Here is a 24,662-nt window from a genome sequence, read left to right on the forward strand (position 1 = left end):
ACAGATGAGCAGCCTGGGGTTCCTGGCTCCTTGCTTGGTTTCTTGGGCGGCTTCTCTTTCTCATCTCCACTTTGATACTCGTTCTAAGACATGTGTGGACCTTACTCGGGTGAACACTTTCTGGAATGGTTGACAGATCTCATCACCTTTGAAATGCCAGGGGCAGGGGGGGTGGGGCATGAGTGTTTCAGGAATGAGGTTGAAGCTGCCCCAGCAGCCACCTGTCCCCTCAGACTGGCAGAGCCCAGTGGGGCTCACAGCACACATCTTTTGATCTTGCCACCCGCTGTATAACAAGCACCATTGGCAAATAGCTGGAATCACCTTAGAGACCATCTAATCCAACCCTTCACTTTACTTGGGGCGGGGGGGACTGAGACGTTTGCCAAGGGTCATGTGGCTAATAAATGTCAGAGGCAGGATTGGAACCTTGATCATCTACTTGATGACAAGCCCAGACCACTGAGCCATCTAGTTCCTTCAGTCTCCAGGAGACTTCTAGCAGGGAAGCTAAAGCTCAAGTGAGGCACCTGGTGGGTCTTTGAAGTAGCCTTCGCACCTGGGAAGTCTCTCAGCCACAGGTGCAGAGGTTGACTCCAGATTGGAGGCCCAGGTGTATTCTGAGTTGGTGTGTGCAGTGGGCTTGGGAGCACTCCCAGAGAGGACTCTCCCCTTGCTTTGTTCCTTGTTACATAGTGTCCGGATAAGGAGTTGGTTCCCAAAAAATTAATGTTCACCCTTCTTTTGCTGCCTCCCCTCGCCTAGCCAAGTGGGGTTTGAAGGGATGGGCTCCAGCCAGCAAGGGAGCAGTGTGAATGGGCAGACTGAGTAATCAGGACTGATGTCTGCAGTGGCTGGCATCTTCCAGTTTTCCTGCCTGGGTGGCAGAATTGGCACTTAGAGGCTGACCTTCCCCAGGAAGGCCAGTTTATTCCCTTTCTAAATGAAATAAGAGATTGGTCATTATGTGCCTTCTGTGGTTTTTCTGGGTTGGTTTAGAGGCTTTTTAGTTGGTCCCTAAGCCAGAGTTTCAGCTCACATTGTGCTTTGGGCCAGGGGAGAGATAGTCCCTTATGTCCTGAGGTGAGGTCAAGTCTTTTCCTCAGGACCCAAGCACAACCAAGGAATTGAGCTGATGGTGCCATTGGCTTTATTGAAGAAAGGTAATTTTCATGTAAAGATCAAACCCAGCCACAACTAGCAATGATAGCTAACTTAGAAGATGGCTAAAGATGGGAAAACAGAAGGATTGACTCAGTTGTTTAGATTGGATTAATGAGCAAATCCGGACTGGACAGCTGCTGACAAGGTCCTGGTGCAGACCAAAAGGTGAGAAAGTGTGAGGGATGGGGGGCTGTTTGGGCCTCAGCGGCAAAGGACTGACATTGAGTCTCTCTCCAAGGTGATAGGTGGCCATTTTTCTTCCTGCCTTTGTTGAGAAGAGGCCAAGGAGTGGATGTTCAGTCCCAGTCTTCCCTTGTTCCTTGAGGCCATGCTAAAGAAGACTCATGAGGCATTGGCCTGTGAGGATCTGTGTGGAGGGAGGCATGCGGTTCCCAGAGCTCCCTGAGGCCCCGTGGCTTTGCCACACCCCCTCCTCTCAGAGTTCCAGAAGAAAAAATGGTCCTTCTGGCAAGTCACATAAATGACTGATTACTTTGCTTTCTGATTTGTAAGTGGGACAGAGAAAGGAAGAAGATGACTGTGTTCCTGAAGACATTAAGCTTAGACGGAGTCAGGGTTTGAAGCAGGCTGCTCTTGCTTCCCACTTTGGCCTTCAGTCTAGATGTCTTTCAGTCTGGAAGGCCCTAGTCTAGGCTGTCATTTGAAAAAGGAGGAAAGTGAGGCTCAGAGGTACAGGGTCACACAGCGATCAGGAACGAGGTGAGCTGGACTTCAAAGCCAGCTCTTTGAACCTTAGACTCCAGGGCCTCCAGTAGGGACTTAGCACATACAGGAAGGAGCCCCCTCCCCTTTCCCATGCTTTCCCAGACAGAGAGCGCCTTTCCCAGGAGAGTTGGGTTTCTAATGACCTGTCTGTGCCACAGCATCAGTATGCCTATGTGGAGAAGGGAGACATTTTGTCACAGATAAGCAAGTAGGAATATTTTCAGAGTTGAAAAAAAGTTGTTAAAGGAAGAATTGCATTGCTTCCTCCTTCACAAACCTTGGCCCAGAGGAAGCTTTTGGAAACTGTCCAGCAGGTGCTCAAAGTCTAGCCAGCCAGCCTGGGGTTTTAGAGATCAGTAGAGGAACTTGGGTAATGGCTGCAAGGATCGGTCCTTCTTCCTATGGACTTGGGCTGGATGCCCCCGCTGGCAGCTTTTCCCAGGCAGTTGGGGCTGAGGATGATCAGCCCAGAAGTCATTTCACTGGGGAGGAGTCTGGGCTCTTCTGATCCCAAGGCTGCATGGCCTCATTCTTGGTTAGGGTTTCAACTCTTAGGCATGAGGGCATCAGAATAACAGTGTGGCTTCATCTAGAGCTTTGTGGTTCCCAAATGCTTTTCCTCCCCCAAAAGATTGATAGGTTAGGAAACCGGGATTGAGAGCGGTGAAGGGAGCAGCCCAGCTCCCAGAGCAGGGGCTGTTGGAGTCAGGGCTCACTGCATTGGGACAGCCTCTTGCTGCCTGGGGTCAGGGAGATCCAGGGGCTGCACAGAGATGCCCAGATGTCCACATTCATTTCCTTTCTTTTCGCTTTCAAACTCCACGACCAGATCTGGATACTTTACAGATGGAGAACAAAGAGAAGTTTCCTTTCCATAGGCCGTGTGGTGCAGATTGCTTGGCAAGCATTTGGTCAAGTTCAGTAGTGCCCAGCAGTATTGCTCTTCTAGGCTCAGAAATTGTCATGAAGCGGGGGTGGGGACTGGGGGAATACCTCGAATTCTAGCTGTTTTTCTGACAAGTTGTATTCCAACAGAGCGCACAGCCTGGATCCCAGCCACCAGTAGGAGACCTACAAACAGCCCTTTCAAAGGCAGATTTAGTCCGAAGGTGAGTGTGAACCAGTGAATTCCCTGAGAACAAAAGACGTGTGTGCTGTGGACCATTGAAAAGAGATTGATCCGGTGTTACCTTCACTGTTTCTCTTAGGTGGCCCCAGTAAGAACCATGCGTGCTTAGGCATCCTGCCCTGGTTAGCTCGGCCCAGTCTGGAATCGTTGCTGACCCTCTGAGCGCACTGTCTCTGTTTTTGTCAGAAGAGTGTTTTGCAAAGTAGGGAGCTTGGTTTAAAAAAGCATTGGAAGCAATTGCGAGAGCTCCCTAGGGCCTAGCATTCCTAACCAAGTCAAGTGTAGAGCAGGCTTTCAGCCGGGCGCCCTGTCTTCATGAGGCCTTGCAGACTGACGGGGCTGCTTGACCAAACTCGTTGGCCTAACCTGGGCTGGTGGACTTGGGCACGCTCAGTGTTTTCTTTGTTTTTCATGTTCCGTGATGACCTCAGTTAATAACCATTTATGACTTAATGACAAATTAAGTATAATTCTTTTTTCCTCGTTTATTTTTTGTCGTTGTTGTTGCTCTATTTTCTTTCTTTTTAAAAATTCCATCTTCATTCCCATTCCAAATTATCTCTTTTGTCCCCTCCCCCTCTCTGACCCATTGCAAAACATGTGTAGGGTTGAGACGGGTGACCCCATTAGCCATGTCCCCAAAAAAGGAAGAAAGAGAAAGAGGGACGACAACGTACGTCAGCCTGTCTGGAGTTGGGGCGCAGTTTCTGTCATGACTTAGGGAAACTTTTTAACTGACCTGCAGGAGAGGTTGTCCACATCCATTAGCTGCTCACTTGGAATGTATTTCACGGGAATCCCCACTATCCCTAGGAAGCCCAGACAACCCCAGCAAAAGATCATGTTCCTCCTTCCCTGCCCCTTCTCAGCAGCTGAAGTACTGGCTTCTCCTGACGTCCACTTTTGCCCTCTCCTGCTCTGGGGGCTCTGACTTTTTTCTCCAGGGTCTTCTGGGCAACCTAGTCACATCTGCTCCGGGGACAAAACCTTTTTTGGGGTAAAAACCATTTCCTTGGTGGAAAAGTACCTAGCGTCCTTATTCTTTGGAGCTTATATAACGTACTGAGGATTTCCAAGTCACTCCCTTATGTCTTCCTCAGTCCATCTCGGCTCCTCTGGTGTTGGGAGCACGGGGGGAGGTATCAGATTTCCATTCCCCTCTCCAGTCCAGCCTCCCATCAGCTACCCAAGTTATCTTCCTAAAGCACCTGCTCATGTCACCGCCTTGCTCAGTGAGCTCTGGGACTTCCTCCCCTCTGAGCCCCAGGTTCAAATATAAACTCTTCTGTTCGTCCCTCTTTGGCCATCACTCTCCTTCCCACATTCTCCCTCCAGCCCAACTGCCCTTTCCTGTCCACCTCACACATGCTGTTGTATCTCATGCATTTGTACTAGCATTTTCCCCCTCTGTACCCCCACCTGCCTACCTGCCCCTGAGTCCCTGGCTCCTTTTCACTTCTAGTCCAACTACCACCTTGTCCCCAAAGCCTTTCCTGATTTTTCCTGTCAAATGACCTTTTCTGTCAGTATGTCTGTCTGTCTGTGTGTGTGTGTGTGTGTGTGTGTGTCTGTATGTCTGTATCTGTCTTTCTTTGTCTGTCTGAGTGTCCATATGTGTGTCTGTCTGTCTGTGTCTGTCTCTGGATGCTGTTTACTCAAGTAGAAGGCCAGTGCCTTGAGAGCAGGCCTTGCTTCACAAAGTCTGCCTTTCTATCTCCAGCAGCCTGGCCAATGCCTGGCACAGAGTAGACCTCCTTGAAAGTAACTGTCCACCCCCTTTCAGTTCACTAGTTCCCCCCTTAGCCATTGAGGAAGGGAGTTCCTTTCCATATAGTCATTCCACCTGTTATCTTCCAGTTCAGGCCACATGGCTCCCCCTTTGGTCAGTTTCCTAGCATGGGCAGGTTCCCTGAGCTCATCTTGCTTGGATTCTCTGGCTTTGCACTTCCTCATTTCTCTCCATGACTTTTTCCTTCTCATTCCTGCTCCCAGCTCACATTCCTAGGTTTCCCACCCCAGCTGGCCCAAGTTGAACAACATAGCCAGCCCCTACATTGGCCAGACAGGCAGGCACATGACTAATCTCAGGGCTTTCCATTTGGGGCTGGCTTCTCAAAGCATCTCCCAAGGACCCTTCTGCTGCCGAGTGCCTTCTCTCTTTCATGGCCGCAGATATTATTTTCCTTTTCAAGACTACTCACCCCTACCTCACTCCCTTGCCCCCAGGAAGTCCCTCACAAGACAAGGTTGTCCACCCTTAGAACGACTTGCTTACTTTGAGCGCCTTCCTAAAGCTTTGTCCTTGCCATGATTGATGAAGGGGGGAATATGGCTCTTTCACCTCAGATCTGATACAGGAAGGTAGGCACAACCTTCCAAGTGGGGCAGCTGCTTCCTTTGTTAATTACCACTGGTTTGAGCTTGGCCTTTGCTGGAGACTGTTGTCTGCTCTCAGAGATTTGATGGCAGTTCTGTTTTGTGCTTCTTAGCACTGGTGCTGATGGAGCAGCATTGAAGGATGGGACTGGTGGGTTTGAGAACCTTGCTGGCAATGGGAAACAGGATCGGATGAAGCAGAGGAGGGCATCGTGTCCTCGGCCGGAGAAGGGGCCCAGATTTCAACTGACTGTCCTCCAGGTACAACTACATCTGAGTGCTTGTTTCAGTTTGAAGTCAGAGAGGGTAACTTGTGGGGGATGGAATGGTGAAGCTTTTCAGCAGCTAGCTACAGCTCTCATCCTTGTCATATTCCTCAGATTTTCCTGTGAAAGGACTAGAGTTAGGGGAGAAAAGGGTAGAAAGCATCCAGTTTAATTTCTGTTATGATGATGATGATGCTTTCAGTGAACACCTCCCAGTGGCCACAGAGAAGATCCAGATCTTGAGGGGCAGAAATGACATCATGACTATTGCAAAGACTTGGCTGTGGCCCCTTCTGTGCTGTCTGATCCTCAATGTTTTTTTGACAGTCTTTTATTTCTTTCCATTTGCATCTTTATCACTTGCCTATCTACTCCTAACTGCCCCCCCCAATAACATAGCCTTTCCTTGTGACCCATAAGTACAGGCCAGTAAAATGGGGCCGCGCACTGGCACCCCCAGCCCAGGAAGCAGCTGCCCCACTTCATCCTCAGGCCTCTCATTGTCTCGATTAGAGTTCTTCAGCCTTTGCTGCCCCCCTCCAGACAGTTACCTCATCTAGAAAACCCGACTTTTAACATCTCCCTCCTGCAGGACTGTTGAATCTTTGTCAAATGCCAGCTCTTATAGATTCCTTTCAATTCTCCGTAGATTTGGTATGTCAGATTTAGACATCAGAAATATTTAGCAGGACTGGGTAAAAAAATAGAAAAAGAAATAAGTGGACTAGATTAGCTGAGCCCAGCCTAGAAGCCAGGGTACCCATGGCAGCCATGTTAAGGGTACCCTACCCATCGTGGGCCTGCATGACAGCCAGAAGCTGGCATCCTGGAATAATTCTCTTCGAAGCCTCGATGTAGTGTTTCCTGCTTTCTAGCGAAGTTGGGTATGAACTTGGCCCCTTTCTCCCCTATTGAGGCAATCATGAATTTCTGCAATCCAAAGGGATCTAGAATAGGGTTGCATTGAAGCTTTAAAGTGTTGGGGTGATGGTCAGTGATCTTGCAGGGGGGCTGGGGGGGATGACTCTTCTGCAGGCTTGAATCTAGGCCTCAGGACCTTGAACTGAGTGCTGAGTCATGAGTCTGATGTTGGAATTCATTGTGTTCTGTTTGCAAAGAAGGGAAGAAGCCTGTGCAATCTAGTTATGCTCTCTTCTTACTTAGGTTTCAATGTTCGGCGACAACATGGTGGAGTGTCAGCTGGAGACTCATAATAACAAGATGGTCACTTTCAAATTTGATGTGGATGGAGATGCTCCCGAGGACATCGCCAACTACATGGTAGCATCTCCTTTTGAGTTACTGTTGTTTGCTTGTGCTCAGGGTTTGGGAGGTCACAAAGAAGTGGGAACCTCTGTACTTGGAACTAGTGTAAATGAACTGTGCGTTTTGAAAAACTCTTGGCTTTTTTGTCGCTATCTTTTGGTTTTTTACATCACCAGAATTTTTCCCATTATCTCCCCTGGCCCCTGCCCCCTCCCCCCCAGCCCAATCTTTATACCAACATTTTTTAAAGAAAGATCAGGACAGTAAGGACAGGGAAGGAAAAAAAAAATGAAATGAAAAGAATCAACATAGCAAAAAAGCCTGGCAGATATCTGGCCTGTTCCATGCCCGTGACCTCTCAGCTCTTCGGGGTGGGTGTGGGGTGAGAGTTCTGTCTCCTCCTCTCTTTTCTTGGGGCTGAGCTTGCTCTTTGAAGTTTTGTTTTGGGTCGTTTTGTGGCTGTTCTTGCCATAGATGGCACTGCATCAGTTCATGTGGAGCCTCCCTGCTTCTTGGCATCCACCATACTCATTTCTGGTGGCATAGGAATAGCTGTTCCCGAATCGATGACCAACTACTTTGTTTCCAATTCTTAGCTACCATAAAAAGGGGGGGAGGAAAAGGGAAGGAAACAGGTACTCAATGAAGTGCCTGCAATATGCCAGGCACAGTGCTGAGCACTTTTACAATTACTGTCTCACTTGATCCTCACAACAACCCTGGGATGGGAGGTGCTGTTATGATCCCATTTTACAGTTGAAGAAACTGAGGCAGACAGAGGTGAAATGACTTGCTCAGGGTCACCCAGGAAGTATCTAAGGCAGAATTTAGACCCAGTTCTTCCTGATGCCAGCTCCAGTGCCCTATCCACTGTACCAGCTAGCTATTCCAAAAAGGATGCATATGGGAACTTTCTTCTTTATCAGGACCTTCCTGGTACATAAGCCTCGTAGTGGAATCTCTGGATCACAGGGTAGGAACATTTTAGTCACTTGATTTGCATAGTTCCAGATTGTTTTTTCAGAACAGTTATATTGCTTCACAGCTCCACCAACAGTGTACCAGTGCGCTTGTCTTCACACAACCCCTCCAACATTGATTATTTCCATCTTTTGTCATCTTTATGCAGCACAGATTCCAAGCAGACATCAGAGAATAATGTTTTTAGTCACTTTGTGTGTAACTTATATTTCCGAGGTAGCTGAGCTTTTAACTTACCTTTCATTCCACTGCAGTACCTAGAACCCATAATGCATTGAGGAAGCAGGTCTTTGTTGATCTTGATTGGAATGTGGAAGTGTACCACGTTCTCCCAGCGTAGTTTTGCAAAGACTTCATTGGCCCCATTCAATTCCTTCTTACGTGACTGTCAGAAAAGGAGGGGAGCTTGTATGCTGTTCCTCTTGTCAGTTTCGGGGGAGAGAGAAGATATGACTTTCTTTGGATTTTCCTCGTGCTCCAATTTGTCTGCCCCTCGTGGAACTGTGTGCACTTTACCTGTCTTCTTGCCTTCCTGAGAAAAATTTTCTTCTCAATCTGGCTCTGCTTTCTTTTCATACTGATTTATACAGTAGTCTCCCTCACACAGTCTACACTGCAGCAAAAATTGCTTCCTGGTGTTATCTCCTTACATGCCCTTCATCACCTGCCTCCGTGCCTTTGCCTAGGCTTTCTTTCCCCTCCTTGGAAGGCTGTCCCTCTTTTCTTCTGCCTTTTGGAACCCCAGCCTCCCTTCAGGCTTCAGGTGCCCCTTCCTATAGGAGACCTTCCATGGCTTCCTCCAGTCCCTTTGTCTGTGTCTTATGTGTGTACTTTCTTGTGAGCCTGATGTAAGCCCCTACTAGCGTGGCAGCTCCTGAAAGTCAAGAGGTCCAACCTGCTTGTTCTTGGCCAAGTTCAGTGCTCTGTCCTTTGTGGGACCTGACATAAGGCGAGAATGTCATTCTTGAATGGGGACTTATTTCTTGGCAGGTTGAAGATAACTTTGTGCTAGAGTGTGAGAAGGGGAAGTTTGTGGAAGAATTGCAGGTGGTTGTATGCCGTGCCCAGGAGATCCTTTGCACCCTCCCTGGTGGGGAGTCGGCTTCATCAGAATCCAGCAGCTGTCAAGTAAGAGCTGTTTAGGAAATTGTGTCGATGTGTGGGTGTGGGTGGATGTCAGTTGTATGTATGAGTGTTTGAGTGTGTGGGGGGGGTATTGTGTATGGGTGTGACCGTGGCTTTGTGGTTGTGTGGATGTGAGTGTATGTATATTGAGCGTGTGGGTGTTGCGTGTATATGGGAATGAGTGTCTATATGTGAGTGGCTGTGTTGAATGTAGATGTGGGTATGTGAGCTGTCTATGTGAGTGTTCCTGCGTAGGTATGTGAGTGAGGGTGTGGGAGTTTTGTATGTGAGTGGGTGTGTTGAGTGTGTATTAATTGTATGACTGTAAATGTGTATTGAGTATGTGTGTTAGTTGTGTGAATTTGAGTGTGTATTGAGTGGGGGTGTTTGAGTTGTGTATGTGAGTATGTTTTGTGTGTGGGTAGTGGGGGTTGTGTGAATGTGTTTATTGTGGGTGGGGGTGCGCAGTGTGGATGAGTGTGGATGTAAGTGTGTGGCCGTTGTGTGGGGTTGCTGTGTAGAAAAGGTCTTACTCTGTTTCTTTGTCATTCAGACAGGATCAGTCGAACAAGCACAGATGAATTCTGCGCTCGCTCAAGGCTGCAGTGAGTACCTGGAGTCTGTTTGCCAATTGGCATGATTTTGCCCCAATTCCCAGAAAAGGTGTTTGTAAGGAAGGGAACGTGACTGTTAGTAAAACTCCCCTGCCATTTCCAAAGGACCCGTCTAGGGCCCACGAGGAAAAAAAGCGAGGCTGTGTGTCCCCCACTAGTTTTCACTCTGATCACATGCACGCTCATTTTTCAAATCGCCTTTCCTTTCCTTGCTTAGGCTTCTTCCAGCGACCGTGGTATCTGGTCCCATGCTTGCCGATTGAAAGATGATGCAGAAACTAGCGAATCATTCATTTGGGGGGATCTCAAACCTGGCTCACTTGGCTCTCTTCCTTGGTTTCTTGCCTTTTGCTGCACACTTTGGGGGAGGGGCAGAAATGGAAATGTGCCAGGTGTGGGACCCATGGGACACGTGATCTGAGGCTCTGCTTTTGTGTGATAGGGTACCTCCATTCGGTGGGCAAGCAGGCTTGGGGTGTGTTGGTTGTTGTGACTAAGCCGGAGTGCACAGAGAGGTTTTAAAGGAGAAACTCAGAAGAGCCTGGCCAGTGGTAACTTTTGTTCTTCTAGCACGTTGCAAGCTGACGAGAGGTGGCTTTGTGTTTGCCACATCAGACTCCTTGTAGTCAATTGTACGTGCCCGACTACTGCGAAAAATCCATGTTTAGAGCCAATTGCCTTAGCCCACAAGGTCAGAAAGCTTCCCTGGGAATTTAATGTGTTTGTGTCATTTTTTCTGCAGCTGACTCTGCTCCTCAGTCCTCCCCAGTTGGTCGCTGGAGGTTCTGTATCAATCAGACCACACGCAATCGTGAGCCCCTGAGCCTTCCTGAGTCACAACTCTTTGCTGGTAAGCTTTCGTTCTCTAGCTGGCTTTCTCCACCAGACTCTTTCAGGTTCTCCTGGCCCCAGCATCCTCTTGTTAGGACTTGGTGCTAGGCCCTGGTGTCAAAAAGGGGCAGAGAAACAAAACCAAGCACTGGGAGCAGCCGAGGTTGGGGCTCATGATCCTTCAGGTTTGGCTGCCAGGTAAAATTTGCTTGGAGTAACCTTGGGTTTGCCTTGGATTTATACCCCACTTTTCTTCTTTTGCAATGACTCTCCAAAGATTTAAAAGACAAAAAAGCTTCACAAGGTTAGAGTTAGATGCCTAAACTGGGTGGAAGCCTCTGTTGACTCATGGTTCACTTTGTGACCCTGGGTCCTTCTCTTCATCACTTTCTCATCAGCTTCTCCTATCATCATTTCATGTTTAGACGATCTCAGCATAATCTCTTGCAAACATAAAACTCTTGACCGTGAAGTTGCCTCTGTGACTTCCCTTCTTAGAGTGGCCTCAGTTTTCTCCTCCATAAGGCTGAGAATGTTAGAAGAATGGCGGTCTGTTGATCTGAAGCTTGGCAGGCAGGGGAGGGCAGTTGAATTCAGCAGTGTGATCGACAAAGAATGTTTCATGATTAGAAGCACAAAGGCAGAGCTCCCAGGCTCTCCACCTTCTTTCTTTCCTGTGGCTGGAAACGCTTCATCCTCTGGTGGCCAAGGCTTTTGAAATGAGCTTCTCTGAACTGACATGGGCTGGACACTGGACACTGTCTAATCCAACAAACTCTTATTAAACACCTTCTGTATACAGGCTATTGTTCTGGGCACTGTGGAAACAAAGAAAAAGTGAAACACAGTCTCTTTCTTCCAGGAGCTCCCAGTCTAATGCAGAGCCTAGATACAAAGAGGAAAAGGCACTGGGGTATGGGTGGGGGTGGGACTGGGGGCTTGGCACTACACTAGAGAGGCCTTTTTGCAGTAGGTGGGTCTTGAGGGAAACCTGTAGGTGCAGTTGGGGAGTGAGGGCAGCCCAAGCATGCGAGAGAGCCCGAGAAAATGCCTAGAGCTGAAAGAGGTAGGGTCTTGTTCATGGAATAGCCATGAGGACAGTGTCACTGGATCAAAGAGTTACACTGGTGGGGAGTGAGGTGTAAGAAGACTGGAGAAGGGAGGAGGGGGCAGGTGCTGAAGGACTTTGAATGACAAACAGGCCATAGGGAACCTTGGGAGGTTATTGAGCAGAGTGGTGACGTGGTCCGACCTGTGCTTTGGGAAGGTGACTTCAGAGGATGGCTGGAGTGGAGAGAGACTGAGGCAGGCAGAGCTTCCAGCTATCAGGACTTCTAGTCAAGATGACTGCTTGAATGGAGGCGGACTGCTTTAGAGAGTTAGAGTTGGGGTCAGAGGCATTTAGGATTACAGCAAAGCCCTGAAATTCACCGAAGACCAAATATAGATCCAAAACTCCTGTGAGAAACCACAGTAAATAGTTGGGCAGGTAGATGGGGAAGTGGCTAGAGCTTTGGACTTGGAGTCAAGAGTCTTCCTATAGAGGCTAACTGTGTGAACCAGGGCAAGTCACTTCACTTCTCTCAGCCTCAGTTTCCCCATCTATAAAATGGGAATAATATTAGTACCTCCCTTACAAGGTTGTTGTGTAACTCAAATGCGTTAAGTACTTAAGGTGCCATATAATATACACTGGTTACCTAGCTGGCTAATGACTCCTTCCACCCCAGAACGGCACAAGAGGCCAGCCAGAAGGAACTAAAGCTAGAGAGATGAGGGGATCAAAGAAGACACTGAGCATGGCAGATCAAGAGGACCCCTGAAGGAAAGAATAACTCCCCACCAACTGCAAGCAGACACAAAGGGAAAGAAGGGGGTTTTCCACAAGGACTGCATGAATACCTAAGAGAAACGAAGGGAGTGAGAAAAAGGGAAATGAAACAAACAAAAAGCTCTGGAGGAAAGAATTGGAAGGAGAATAAGCAGTTTGCAGGAGGATGTGGACAACGTACTCCAAAGAACAAAGTCCCTGCAAACCAGAATGCCTTTAGGGTTCAAAGAGAAATCAGCAACTCCAGGAGATGACAAGTAGTTGTTGGAACAAAGTCAGAAGTTGAAAAAAGAGAAGAACATGTGAGGTCTCTGCCGCCAAAACTGACCTCCAAGACAGGGCAAGGGGAGAGAATTTGAGAGTGTTTTGCATTCCCTGAAAACCACTATTCAAAAACCAAAAGTCTGGAGCTTCTAGTTCAAAATAAAATAGATAAATAAAAACCACCCAGGTCTCTTTTTAATCCAGGGGGCAAAATGAAGGCAGAAAGAACCCACCGATTACCTCCTAAACTCAGTTCCGACAGGGAAAGGCCCAGGAATGTCACAGTAATTATCCAGAGCTTCCACAACAAAGACAAAATCCTGCAAGCACCCAGAACCAGGGAAATACAGTCAGGATCACTGACAAGCTGGACTATAAACCAACACTGTATGCCAAGAAGGGACCCTGGCATACCACACCCCAAAGGCAAAAGGTACGACCTACGACAGCTTACAGCAAAGAAGGACTCATCCAGCAAAGCTGAGTTATCTTCCTAGAGGGGGAAAGATGGAGCTTGAAAGGAAGAGAGGAATGTCAAGCATTCCTGATGAAAAGACCAGAGCTGAGGAAGAAGAAACTCTGAAATGCAAATGCAGAGTCCAGAGAAACTCAGAAAGGAAAATTTCTCTGAGTAATTCTCTGAGTATGATGAGGTTGGGCTAACACTCTACCAGGGGAGAAGAAACCAGGATCCTTTTGGCCCTTGGATATCTTCAAAGGGTACTGAGGGAGTGGAATGAGAAAAATGGAGGCCCTGAGGAGGCACAGGGAGGGGAGGAGGACAAAGACACTCATGTGGAGGGAGGAAGAAGAAGGGTGGAGGGACTTGCTATCTGTCCTGATTGGAGTGCATGGAAAGAAGAGTATAGGATAGAAACAGGTAGGAGGAGCCGGGGTGGGGGGTGGGGGGTACTGAGCACCAGAGGAAGCTCACTCTTCTCTGAAACAGACCAAGGAAGTGGACAGTCAGGTGCAGAAATATGCCCAACTCATATGCGGGGACACATTCGCAGACTGGGGAGCAGGGGGTTAGGAAGATGAAAACTAAGCCCTTGACCCTGAAGCAGCAATAAAAAGGACCAAGGAAAAAGCCAAGTCCTAGGAACCAAACTTCGGTGTAGGAATGTCATTGCTGGAAGAAAAGACAGGGCTGATTTCAGAGAATCCTGGGAACACATGTAAGGAGTGGGCAGAGTGAAGTGAGCAGAACCAGGAGAACCCTTTCTACAAGACTGGCCACATGCTAAAGCCCAACCACTCTGAAAGACTAACAAATTCTGACCAATGCCATGTCTCCAGAGGACTGATGATGAATTGGGTCACCCGTCTCTTGCCAGAGAAATGATGGGCTCAGGATGCAGAAAAACACTTGCTATATTTGTGTGTGGGTTCAGTTTGCTTGGTTCTGCTTATTTGTTACAAGGAGTTTTTTTCCCTTGTGGTTTTTTTCATTGGGAGGGGGTGGGATGCAGGGGAGGGGGGGAGGGTTTGCACTAGTGATTCCTTCCAAAAAAAGAGGGCCATAGAGAGCATTTTACAAAAGGAACAGAAGAGAAAAGAAAATTCAACAGGGAGCACAGACAAGCTGGACAGTTTTGAAAGTAATGTGTAGAGGGGCAGCTAGGTGGCGCAGTGGGTAGAGCACCGGGCCTAGAGTCAGGAGGACCTGAGTTTAAATCTGACCTCAGACCAGACACTTGACACTTACTAGCTGTGTGACCCTGGAAAAGTCACTTAACCCCAATTGCTTCACTAAAGGGGGAGGGGGAGTAACGTGCAGGATTTATTATTTACTTTTTTTTAAAGTTTGGTACGAAATGGAGATTCATTGTGTCATATAGAACCCTAATTCTTTTATGTTCTGCTGTGCATATGGAAATGCTCTTTTTTTGGTGTTTAAGTTCAAAATGAAAAAAATTATTATTAGGAATGATTGCTTCCATTCATTTGGTAAAGGTTTTGTTCTCTCCATAATTGAGATGGATGGTTCCCTTTTTTTTCTTGTTTTGTGATATGAGTACCAACAAGTTTATAGTTTATCAATCCAGACCGCGGATCATTGTTTTAGGATTAGGGTTAGAGAGCCCATTTTAAAAAAAAACTTAATAGTATTTTATTATGTTTCCAATTACATGTAAAGGTAGTTTTCAACATTATTTTTGTAAGATTTTGAGTTCCAAATTTTTCTTCCTCCCTCCCTCCTTCCCAAGACAGTAAACAATCTGGTATAGGCTATACATGGGCAATCATGTGAACGTGTACCCACGTTAGTCATGTTGTGAAAGAGTGCTCAGTTTTTTTATTGCTGTTTTGCTTTCTAATTTTCCCTACCATTTTTTTGAATGAGAATTCCTTGTCCCAGTGTAATATAATATTGAGTTTATCAAGCAGTGAACTTCTCAGTTGGGTTCTCTTTCCAGATCTCTGATCGTTTTTTCCCTGTTTTTTATTCAAACCTTTGAAATTCTCAGTCTGGACAGACTAGTTCGTAACATCTCTTTTTTTTTTGCATGTCCTGCCTGCCCCCTGCAGCTGTTTCCATGGGGCTGGTTGGCACCTTAGAGACCAGAGTCCCAAGCTGTGGCCATGTTGCCTTTTTTCTAGTTGTTGAGGCATACTTCCAGGGCTGTGTCAGAAGCTTCCAAAATTTCTTCTTTGGGGTCCCAGGCCTGAAAAACTGTTGCTTTTCTGCATATAAGCATATCAAGAAATGATTGAGCCCCAACTTCCTGGTAATTTAAAAGAATAAAACCACTTTCATTAAAGTGCTGATGCTAAGCACCCCCACATTTTTGGCCCTCTTTATACAACTAGCAACGAGGACATTTAGTTGGGGTTGGAAGGCAGCAGTACTGGATGGTGGGGGTATTTCCTTCATTCATGGGATCTCTTTTGACTACTCTGTGAAATTGTTGTAAAACCTTGTGCCAAGGAAGGTGGGAGAGGAGTCTCAATAGGGTCTAAATTGTAACCTTGGAGGTCAAATGGGTTGTTGGGTTTTTTATTTTGAAAGTCCCCCCAGATTGTTCTCCTTGTGATGGAGAGGGTGTGTACGAAGCGTGGCACAGCTTTAACTCCTTATCTAACCTTTTCTTCCTGTTCTAGATTTGGGGAATACTAGCAACAAAAAACTCTCCGCGCAGGACACGCTTCTCATTGTGGCCAGCAGCCCACCCCAGGGTGAGCTTTTGGCACCCACACCAGAGCCCAAGGATTCAGCAGATGGTAAGACTTCTGAATGTGCTGGTCCTGAAACTGAACAGCTAGCCCGTCCTCATCAGGCGGAAGAGAGCAAGATGCCAGTGGTCCATTCTGCAGGGAGTTCACAGGGCCCCGCTGTTTCAGTACATCCTGCTTACATTGAGTTTGGGGAGTCCATCAGCCGAGTCCCTGGCACACGTCTACCTGCGTATCCAGGACGCCAAGCTGAGGAGCACCTGACTTTAGGTGTTTCCCACCCTGGAGAGTCAACTGCATTCGCCGAGAGCTCAGTTCCACTACAGGTGTGTGTGTCTGAGCCAAGCCCTCAGTCCTCCTCAGTGCAGTGGCCACCTGGGTGTGGCACCTTGGCCTCTCAAGAGGGGGCAGCTGCCATGTGCATGGAGGCTGCTTCTGCCCCTCAGTTGGTAACACTTGCTCAGAGCCCAGGCCTTGATCCAACCCCTCTTCATTCCTCCTCGGTGCCTGAGGGAGATGGTGAAAGACCTCCAAAATTAGAATTTGTAGACAACCGCATTAAAACCTTGGATGAAAAATTAAGAAACTTGCTGTATCAAGAGCACAGCACATCTGGTCTCTGCCCCGAGAGTCAGAAGGACGCCACAAACCTAGAGTCTCCATTTTCCTCTTCCTCCTCGGCCGAGGAGACGCTCTGTGGCCCTGGGCCCGAAGTTCTGGGTGTGGGGTATCGCCGGAGCCAGGGCAGCCTTGCACAGCGGGCCAGTGCACAGCAGGCCAAGTCTGAGCTTCTGTCTCTCCCTGCTGTGGCTCAGCCTGCTCATGTAGCCGTGCTCAAAAGGGAGCCAGTCAGTGTGACCACCTCGGTATCCAGTGAGTTGGGTTTGCATGTAAGTATCTCTTCTTCTTCCCTCAGAGGGCAAAGTGGCCTGGGCCAAAGGAGTGGGAGCTGAGACTTGGCCAGTATAGGTTCTCCCCCGACCGATGGCGCTCATAGCCCCTGTGATGGAAAAATCCCCCACCTTGCCACCAACCTGAATTCAGTTCAGCTGGCTGGGGGACAACAGCCAGTGTGTCAGTCAGATCCCAGGTCTGCCAGGGCATGGCCTTTGATACTTCTTGATCACTTCCAGGCCACAGTCAGGTGGCTGAAGTTGGGGCTGGGCGGAGGAAGCCCTCTAGTGAACTGAGTGATCCTGGGCTGGGGTCAGAGGGAGATGGGCGCTTTTTTCTTAGGGGAGCAGACATACCACCGTACTGTTTGGAGTTGAAAGGGGCCTCAGAAACTCAGAAGCCATCTGGTCTGTCCCTAAGAATAGAGCTTCCCAAGATCCCACAGATAGGAAGGAGTACGAAGCAAGAAGCCAGAAACCATCTCCAGGGCTGGTTCACAGGCCACAGTACTCAGCCGCTCAGGACAGCCCCTCAGCGTACCTAACACAGTGGTCTGGCTTTGTTAGGGTCGACGGGCAGGAAAACCCCAAACCTATTCTCCTATTCCTCTTGGGAGAGTTTCCCTCCAGCCAGAAAGGCTTTGTGCCTCTTGGCATCTCATGGGGCTGCTGAGTTTCTCCGATCCCAAGCCATCTTCCTCTTCCACTCCCTGTCACAAGCCTCCTTTCTGAGTATGTGCCAGTAGCTAATGTTCTTTGGGAGGAGATTCCAAAGTAGCCTGGAGTGAACTAGAAGGGACCTCGCACTGTCTTACACTCCCTTGTCAGCCTCAAACGGTGTGTCACTCCACCGTGGCCCATCCCCAGCGGCCAGCTCTCCTTAGAGTAATGTGTTGACTTGGTTTTCTGGGCACCCTAGAGGAAGACCCATGTTCTGCTTCCAGTGTTGGCCTTTGCTCAGGGGCGCTACCTGCTGGCTTGGATTGAGGCCCTAGTTTAACTGGCTCCTGAGGCTTTCTGGGTAGGAGAGCCTGAGCTGGCCTTTGGACTTTTCCTTCCATTGGCCCTTTTTCAGGATCCAAAATAGGTAATTGTTGCATTTCCAGTATTCTCTCAGATGATGGCTCTCTCTAGCTCTTCCCTGATTATGTGGCCCCTTGAGGAACCCCAGTCACAAGGCTTTGGGAGTAGAAAGAAGCAAAGAAGGAAGGAAGGATGGATGGATTTATATGGCACCTACTAGGTGCCAGGCCTTGTGCTAAGCCCTTTGCCGATAGGAGTGCGCATTTGATCCTCACAGGAACCCTGGGAGGGAAGGGGTAATATAACCCCCATTTTACAGATGAAGAAACTGAGGCAGGGCAGCGGTGACATGACCTGCCCAGGGTCACTCAGCTGGTCAGTGTCTGGGGTTAGATTTGGAACTCTGGTCTTTCTGGGTCCGACATGGCGCCCGTAGCTACTTGCCTCAGTGAAGCTAAAAGCGTGTAGAAGAAGAGCTTCAGTCTGAGCTGAGGGGGAAAGTAGAGTCTCATTTCCTCCAGTGAGGTGGGCTGAGATGATCTGGAGGCCATTCATGCTGTTTGTGGTCAGAAACCAAGCACATGAAATCTGTTCTCTAGAAGAACGCTTGGAGCCGTTGGCAGGATCAGTTTGGAAGTTAGCGCCATGTGTTTTTCTTGCTCTTCTGTCCTTTAGGAGATGCCCCCTGATGCCTACCCAGAGGACCCTGAAGCCTACCCTGCTTCCATGTTGAGTGGTGGTGGCGGCGGCGGCGGCGGCAGCTGTAACAGCAGCAGCACCCTCCATCTGCACACAGGAGGTGGATATCTTGGCCTAAGCTTTACTTGTCCTAGTCTTAAAAATCCTATTAGCAAGAAATCCTGGACTCGCAAATTAAAAAGGTGGGCATACAGGCTACGACAGTCAACCAGCTTTGGCAAGAAATCTAAAGCCCGTCAAGGTAGTGTGCTTACAGTCAGGGCCATAGGCTAGGTAACATCACTTAATTTCCTTTGATGATTTTGCTTTTCATGAACAAGTGTTCTCACTTTTTCCACCAAGCCTGTGTTTGCAGCGTGTCCCATGAATGCCACTGTCACCATCCTTTGCTTTCTGTAACCAGTTTGTTCCCATTTTTCATTTCACGTAGAAGCTCAGATTGGGAACGCGTCTTGTGGCGCCTCATTCCAAGCTCGGGAACCAGCAGGCTACCTTGTAAACCATGTAGGCTGAGTGAAGCTTCTTTCTTCTACTTTTTTGGGGATCTGATGAGCACATGAAATGTTGACAAACGCTGTTCTTGTTTGTGTGTTTATCATTGGGCCACACTTGCAGAGGAGATGGAGATGAGGTCCAAAGTTGCTTCAGCCCCACCACCTCAGGCAGGAGAATCTGCATTTCTCAATAAGTGCATAGCAGCTGGCGCATTTCAGCGGGGCAGGTTCCAGGTTGGTGTCTCAGCTTACTCCTTTGTTGAGAAATTTTTTGGGGGGGTGCGGATGTAGAATCTGGACTTGTGATTTCCTTTTCCCTGTGCTGTACAGGGTGCTAGGTAGCACAGTCTCTCTTGATTGGCTTCTCTCTGCTGCACTCATGTTCCAGTATTAGGTATTCACTTTCTGTATGTTGGGGCCAGCCCTTCTTGTAGGCGTCCCTGCCAGAACTGAATGAATGCTGTGGGCCCTCTCAGTCCCCGGGGTCAGCAGGTGGGGTTCTTTAGCGGCTTTGGCTCGCCTCAGGCCCTGAGGACGTTCTCTCTGCCACTCGCCTCTCTTTGTGCCTCATCAGCAGGTGAATACAGTTGCTTTTTGTGTCAAAGACTGTGTGCCCACAACCAAACAGGTCCTGACCAGTCCTAACGAAGATGGTGGAAAGGAGACTTGGCTTCCTTCGGCCGCTCTCCCTGAACCTTACAAAGGCAACCAAGGCTTGAAAGAGGGGGAAAACCTTTTGTCTGTCGGCGCGGCGTGTGACACTGATCCAGCCTCTGCTACTGAGAGTAGTGCACAGTCTGGGCCTGAGCCCGCCAGGGGAGCTGTTTGGACCCAGCTGAGCTCAGAGAGTGAGTCTTCTGCTCCTCTTGGCCCCTCAGAAGAGTTGGCGGGAAGTCCCAGTGAAGAGAACGGCTATCGCTTACCAGTCCAAGAAGAACTGCCCTGTGTTCAGCCCCAGAGTGCACTTTTCTATTCTCCGTCCTCCCCGATGAGTAGTGATGATGAATCTGAAATTGAAGATGAGGATTTGAAAGTGGAACTTCAGAAATTACGGGAAAAGTAAGTACCGCTTTTGTCATCTCCGTCACCTGGCTTGCTGAGCTCAGAATTTGGGTTGGGGTAGGCCTGGAATTTGGGATTGAGAAGCCAAAAGGGGGTGGACTTGCCATGAACCCTAAGAAAGCCCTGACAGGAACGCTGCGGCACATGCTTGAGGGTTAGCTTTAGAAGCTTCGGGAATTTTGGTGGCAAGTTTTCTCCTCCTTTAATCTACAAGCATTTGTTAAGAACTTCCTTAAGCTTCCACATTCCGGTGATTCAAAGATAATAAATAATTGCTGCCCTCATTTGCTCTTTTTTTTATTACACTTAGTCATTTCCAAGAAGAAGATTCAAATTATTACCTTATTGTGAAGTGTTTTTATTATTACGTAATTATTACATGTTTTGCCGATTTGGGGATGTTGCTTTTTAAGTGCAGTGCACGAAACATGGAATACTCTTTGTTTGAGTTTTGAGATGTGGAATACTTAATTGTTACCCAGAAAACCAATTTTTTTTTCAGAGTATCTGAATTCAGTAGTTAAATATCTTTTTAGATATTTAGATACCTTTAAATGCAGTCACAAACTAAACAGAAAATGAATCTCATGCTTATGAAACATTTAATTTCCCAAGTGTTCATAGAACATCTGTGTCACTACAGAGTTTGGTAGATTTCTTTGTTTTCTCTAATACTGAAGAATAGGATGCCGCTCTTTCTCTACTGTCCAGATGACAGATGACTGGATGGGATCGCAAAGTTTTCGAATGCCTAGTTGGCATGTACTGGTAACTCTGCTAAGAAATCCCTGTTTTCTTTGGGAGTTTCCGTGAGTTAAAAGGGCCCTCAGCCCTGCAATTGAATCTGATCCCTCTCTGACTAAGAATCTCCCAAGGGGTCAGCCCGGGAGAGAAGAAGAGGTCACGTGGGGCTGTGGAGCTAGCCTGAGGAAGCCGAGGCTCCTATAAGTGCCATTGCCGGTCTGAGATTGGGATCTACCCGGTCCAGTTTTGCATAGTTAGCTTTTCTTTAAAAATATGTTTAGTTTTTACATGGTAGAAAGCCTCTCTCCTCTTCCATATTGACAGCCCTTCACCTACTCAAACACAGCCAGCACATCTTCCCTAAGCCTTCTCTTCTGAATTGGCAAGTCACTTAACCTTTTCCATGCCTCAGTTTCCTCATCTTCCAGTGCTCTCTAAGGCTCCTTCCAGCTCTGGATCTAAGGTCTGTGAATTCAGGGGCTCTGGGCGTCTTCTCTAGCTGCCCAATCATAGTTGATCCTCTGGTGACCTTCCTCTAGAATGCTCTCAAGCTGATTAATGTCCTTCCAGAACTGAATGCAATAGTCCCCAGGTAGCAGGAAGTCTGAATAGGGCAGAGGATACCTCCGGAGGCCAGGCCTCTGTTAACGCAGCCCACATTTATGTGAGCTTTCTTGGTGACCACAGCACACTGCTGCCTCACATTGGGCCTGCAAGACCACTCAACTTTTTCATAGGACCTTCAAGGTGACATTGACTAAAATCCTTAGAACTAGAATTTCCGAATGTCCTGCAGTTTTATGTTAATAAAGGAATAAAACTGGAATTCCAGTGTTTGTGTGCCCACGTACATATGTGCACATATGAGGAAGGGATGTTTTTCTACAGTCTTTTCCGCTCTAGACTTTCCCCCAAAACGAGAAGAAATGTTTCTGGAAATTCACAGGAGTTGATCAAACTCCATATTAAACAGCCTGTGTGCATTTGTCATTTCTATTATCATACCTCTAGAATGAATGAGCATTTCTTAGGCACTTGCTGAGCATTGGGATCCAAAGAGCCTTGGATGCTTTTGGGTTTGGTTTGGTTTTTAACTCAGCAGATGTCGGCCTTCTCTTCCTCCCAGTCATTCTGCCACATTGAGAATGAAAGAAAACCAAATTCCTGCATTAGCCATTTCCCCCCACATAGGCATCAGGCTGGCCAGAAGAGGACGGATCATGCACGTCACCACGAGGCCCCTGGAAACGGGGTCGGGCACCGTGTCGAGCAGGCTTGTTTATCATCATCGTATACTTGTCCATCCCCCTGGTTCTGCTCATGTATTTCTCTCTGCATCAGGTCACATGGGGGCTGCTGCTGTTGCCAGGGCTTTTGGGTGACCCTACCCTTCAGTCGGGGGTGGGGATGCCTAGCCCTTTCTCCCCAGGGCTTTTTCCTCTGGGTGATGGCTGTTGGAGCTGGAGCTGGTGATCTTGGGGGCACACCCTGCTTCTTAGGTCTGGGGACTTGGGCCGTCTCCATCAGGGTCTGAGGGGAGCTGGTGGCCTCTATCTACATCCCTCCATCTGTCAGCCCCTTAACTCTGAACGCTACCCCCACTCCCCAACACACACACACACACACACACACACACACACACACACACACACACACACGTACATCAGAAGGCAGACTTAGAGCTCCATCTCTCAGGCTCCAAGACATTTGTATGGGTCTTTCTCATGGCAGACCAGTGGCCCGTGATGTTTGTATATCCTCTTCTGTTCAGCTGTTCTGCAGTATTGGCTAGCTAAATAATGCTGCTGGGTATGTTTTTGGACAGTTTTTGTCTCCCTTGGGGTGTAATCCCAGTAGTGGAAACACCATATCCACACATTTATGTAGTTCTTGGTTCTGTGATTTGGTGAATTTGAGAATCGGAAGGCACCCCAGTGGCCAGACATAAAAATTGTCCCCATTATAACATACTTGACAAATCCATGCTTGTCATCCAAGTTCTGGTTGAAGACTTCCGGGGAAGAAGGGTCTACCGCCTCCCCAGGACACTAATTCTGCTTTTGGACAATTCTCCTCATTGGCAGCTTCCGCTCACCCCCACCCCCACTCCATGGCTCCTGGATCTGTCCTCTGTCCCATCCTTCCCCCCACATGACGTACCATTGGACACTGCTTCTGGGGCCCCCTGAGTCTTTTCTTCTCCAGGCTGTCCTCAGAAGGCACAAACATTCTTCACCCTCCTGATTTAATGATGACTTTGTTAAACAGCGGAACCCAGAACAGAAGGCCTCCCTGCTCCTGGGAGCTATGTCTGCCTTAATGTTGTCCCAGATTGCAATAGCATTGTTGGCTATCACATCACACTGCTGCCCACTCAGACCCCCGTATCCTTTTCAAACTACTGTCCCATCTTGTGCTTCTCAAGTTTTAGGTTCAGTCCTTAATTCCTCCCCCCACCACCTGCCACCTAATTGTACACTATTGTCTGTCCCACAGTTTAAAAGGCTTTTATGACAGGAAAGCCAGAATGATAATAGACCAAATTATAACCCCCCAAATTGAATCAGAAAAGACCTTTGACAAAACCGACCCTAAAGACCCTAGGAGCACCTGGGAAGGGAGCATCTTTGTTACTGGGCCTAGTGTGATCTCAGAGAGCTTCCTGAGGCTTTTCCAGGGATGCACAGCCAACGTCCAACAGACTCAGCAGCCATCCAGCCACTGCGTCACATCTTCTCTCGTGAGAAAGAGCCTGAGATGGATGTGGGGAAACATCTAAAGTGGCCAGCACCCCACCATTTTTGTTTGCACCTGGCCTTGGTTTTGAACAAAGCTCCCAAACTGCCTGCTGGCCATGTGCTTCTCTGCATCTGTCTGCCTCCACTCTAACTTTAGATTTTTTTCCTTGGGCTCTTCAGACACATTCAGGAGGTCGTGAACCTTCAAGCCCAGCAAAATCGGGAACTCCAGGAGCTCTACAGTCGCCTCCGGCCCATTAAAGACAGCAAATCAGAATCATCCGAGCTGCCTCTGCAGCCTGCATCCCCTCGCCGCCCGAGGTCCTTCAAAACTAAACTCCGAAGCCGCCCTCAGTCCTTGACCCACGTGGACAATGGTATTGTTGTTGCTACAGGTAACCTAACCAAAAAAAGGGTTACCTGAAGAGCCTCCCCCTGGCCACCAGTAACAAGGCCACCTTTCTTTTGTAAATAGGACCTTGGGGCCAAGGAGTAGCCTTGATCAGTTTTTTAAAGACAGGCCAAGGCCAAGAGTTTCTCTGAGTTTTCCTTGGGAGATGTAATCTCTATGTGTAGTAGGTGGTAGGGAGGAACCACTGTTACACAAGTGCCCAAGTGTGGACAGAGGCAGATTGGCTAGACCCTGAGAGTTTGTTTCAAGGTGGTCTCAGAGTTCTGTGTCCAAGGAGAAGCTAACTTGATTGAGTTTCTCTGTTATCCAGAATAGTTTTGAGGTGGCTTCTGGCAGCTTCATGTTGCTTCTCTCTTCCCAGTTGGGCCTCATGTGCCCTCCCCCAATCAATGAAACACAAATACCTTTGCTTAAACTTTTTGAAGCTAACCCCAGCCTTTTTATTTATTTATTTATTTGTTTGTTTGTTCATTCGTTCGTTTATTTTTAAGGCAATTGGGGTTAAGTGACTTGCCCAGGGTCACACAGCTAGTTAAGTGTTAGGTGTTTGGTCTGAGGCCAGATTTGAACTCAGGTCTTCTGCCCCTCCAGCATTCTTTGAGAATGATACATGTTTCCTAGAGCTTTTTTTCACAGAAACGATTATTGGGTGTGCTTAAGTAAGATGACAGCTCTTTGAGTCAGTTTTGGCCACGGATCCCGAGCACCTGACAGCTCTTTTCTAATCTTAACCCTCTTTTATGGGGGCATGCTTATGAATGGAGGCCCCATCCAGGGACATTGAGTAAGCATCTCTTGTGTGTCCTCTGCTGCCACCTTCATGGAGCTCAGACTCTCATAGGGGCTG

At 48.1% G+C, this 24,662-nt stretch overlaps 1 protein-coding gene across 5 annotated transcripts in view; it reads left to right on the forward strand.

Moving 5' to 3' along the window:
- WNK3 (WNK lysine deficient protein kinase 3) overlaps positions 1-24,662 on the forward strand; it is a 65,623-nt gene that overhangs the window by 33,866 nt on the left and 7,095 nt on the right. For 3 of the 5 annotated variants that reach the window (XM_020980033.2, XM_020980035.2, XM_020980034.2), the window contains exons 12-22: positions 2,926-2,999; positions 5,509-5,656; positions 6,826-6,942; positions 8,899-9,036; positions 9,587-9,638; positions 10,390-10,497; positions 15,679-16,640; positions 18,342-18,465; positions 18,981-19,093; positions 19,434-19,918; positions 23,584-23,798. In XM_020980033.2, coding sequence (XP_020835692.1) covers positions 2,926-2,999; positions 5,509-5,656; positions 6,826-6,942; positions 8,899-9,036; positions 9,587-9,638; positions 10,390-10,497; positions 15,679-16,640; positions 18,342-18,465; positions 18,981-19,093; positions 19,434-19,918; positions 23,584-23,798 — 2,536 coding nt within the window. The remainder of the gene's footprint in view (positions 1-2,925; positions 3,000-5,508; positions 5,657-6,825; positions 6,943-8,898; positions 9,037-9,586; positions 9,639-10,389; positions 10,498-15,678; positions 16,641-18,341; positions 18,466-18,980; positions 19,094-19,433; positions 19,919-23,583; positions 23,799-24,662) is intronic. The other 2 variants (XM_078147857.1, XM_078147858.1) reach the window with 2 other exon arrangements.

This window comes from Phascolarctos cinereus, unplaced genomic scaffold, assembly GCF_003287225.1.
Source record: "Phascolarctos cinereus isolate Bilbo 61053 unplaced genomic scaffold, phaCin_HiC Scaffold_8;HRSCAF=390, whole genome shotgun sequence".
Classification (NCBI taxonomy): Eukaryota; Metazoa; Chordata; class Mammalia; order Diprotodontia; family Phascolarctidae; genus Phascolarctos; species Phascolarctos cinereus.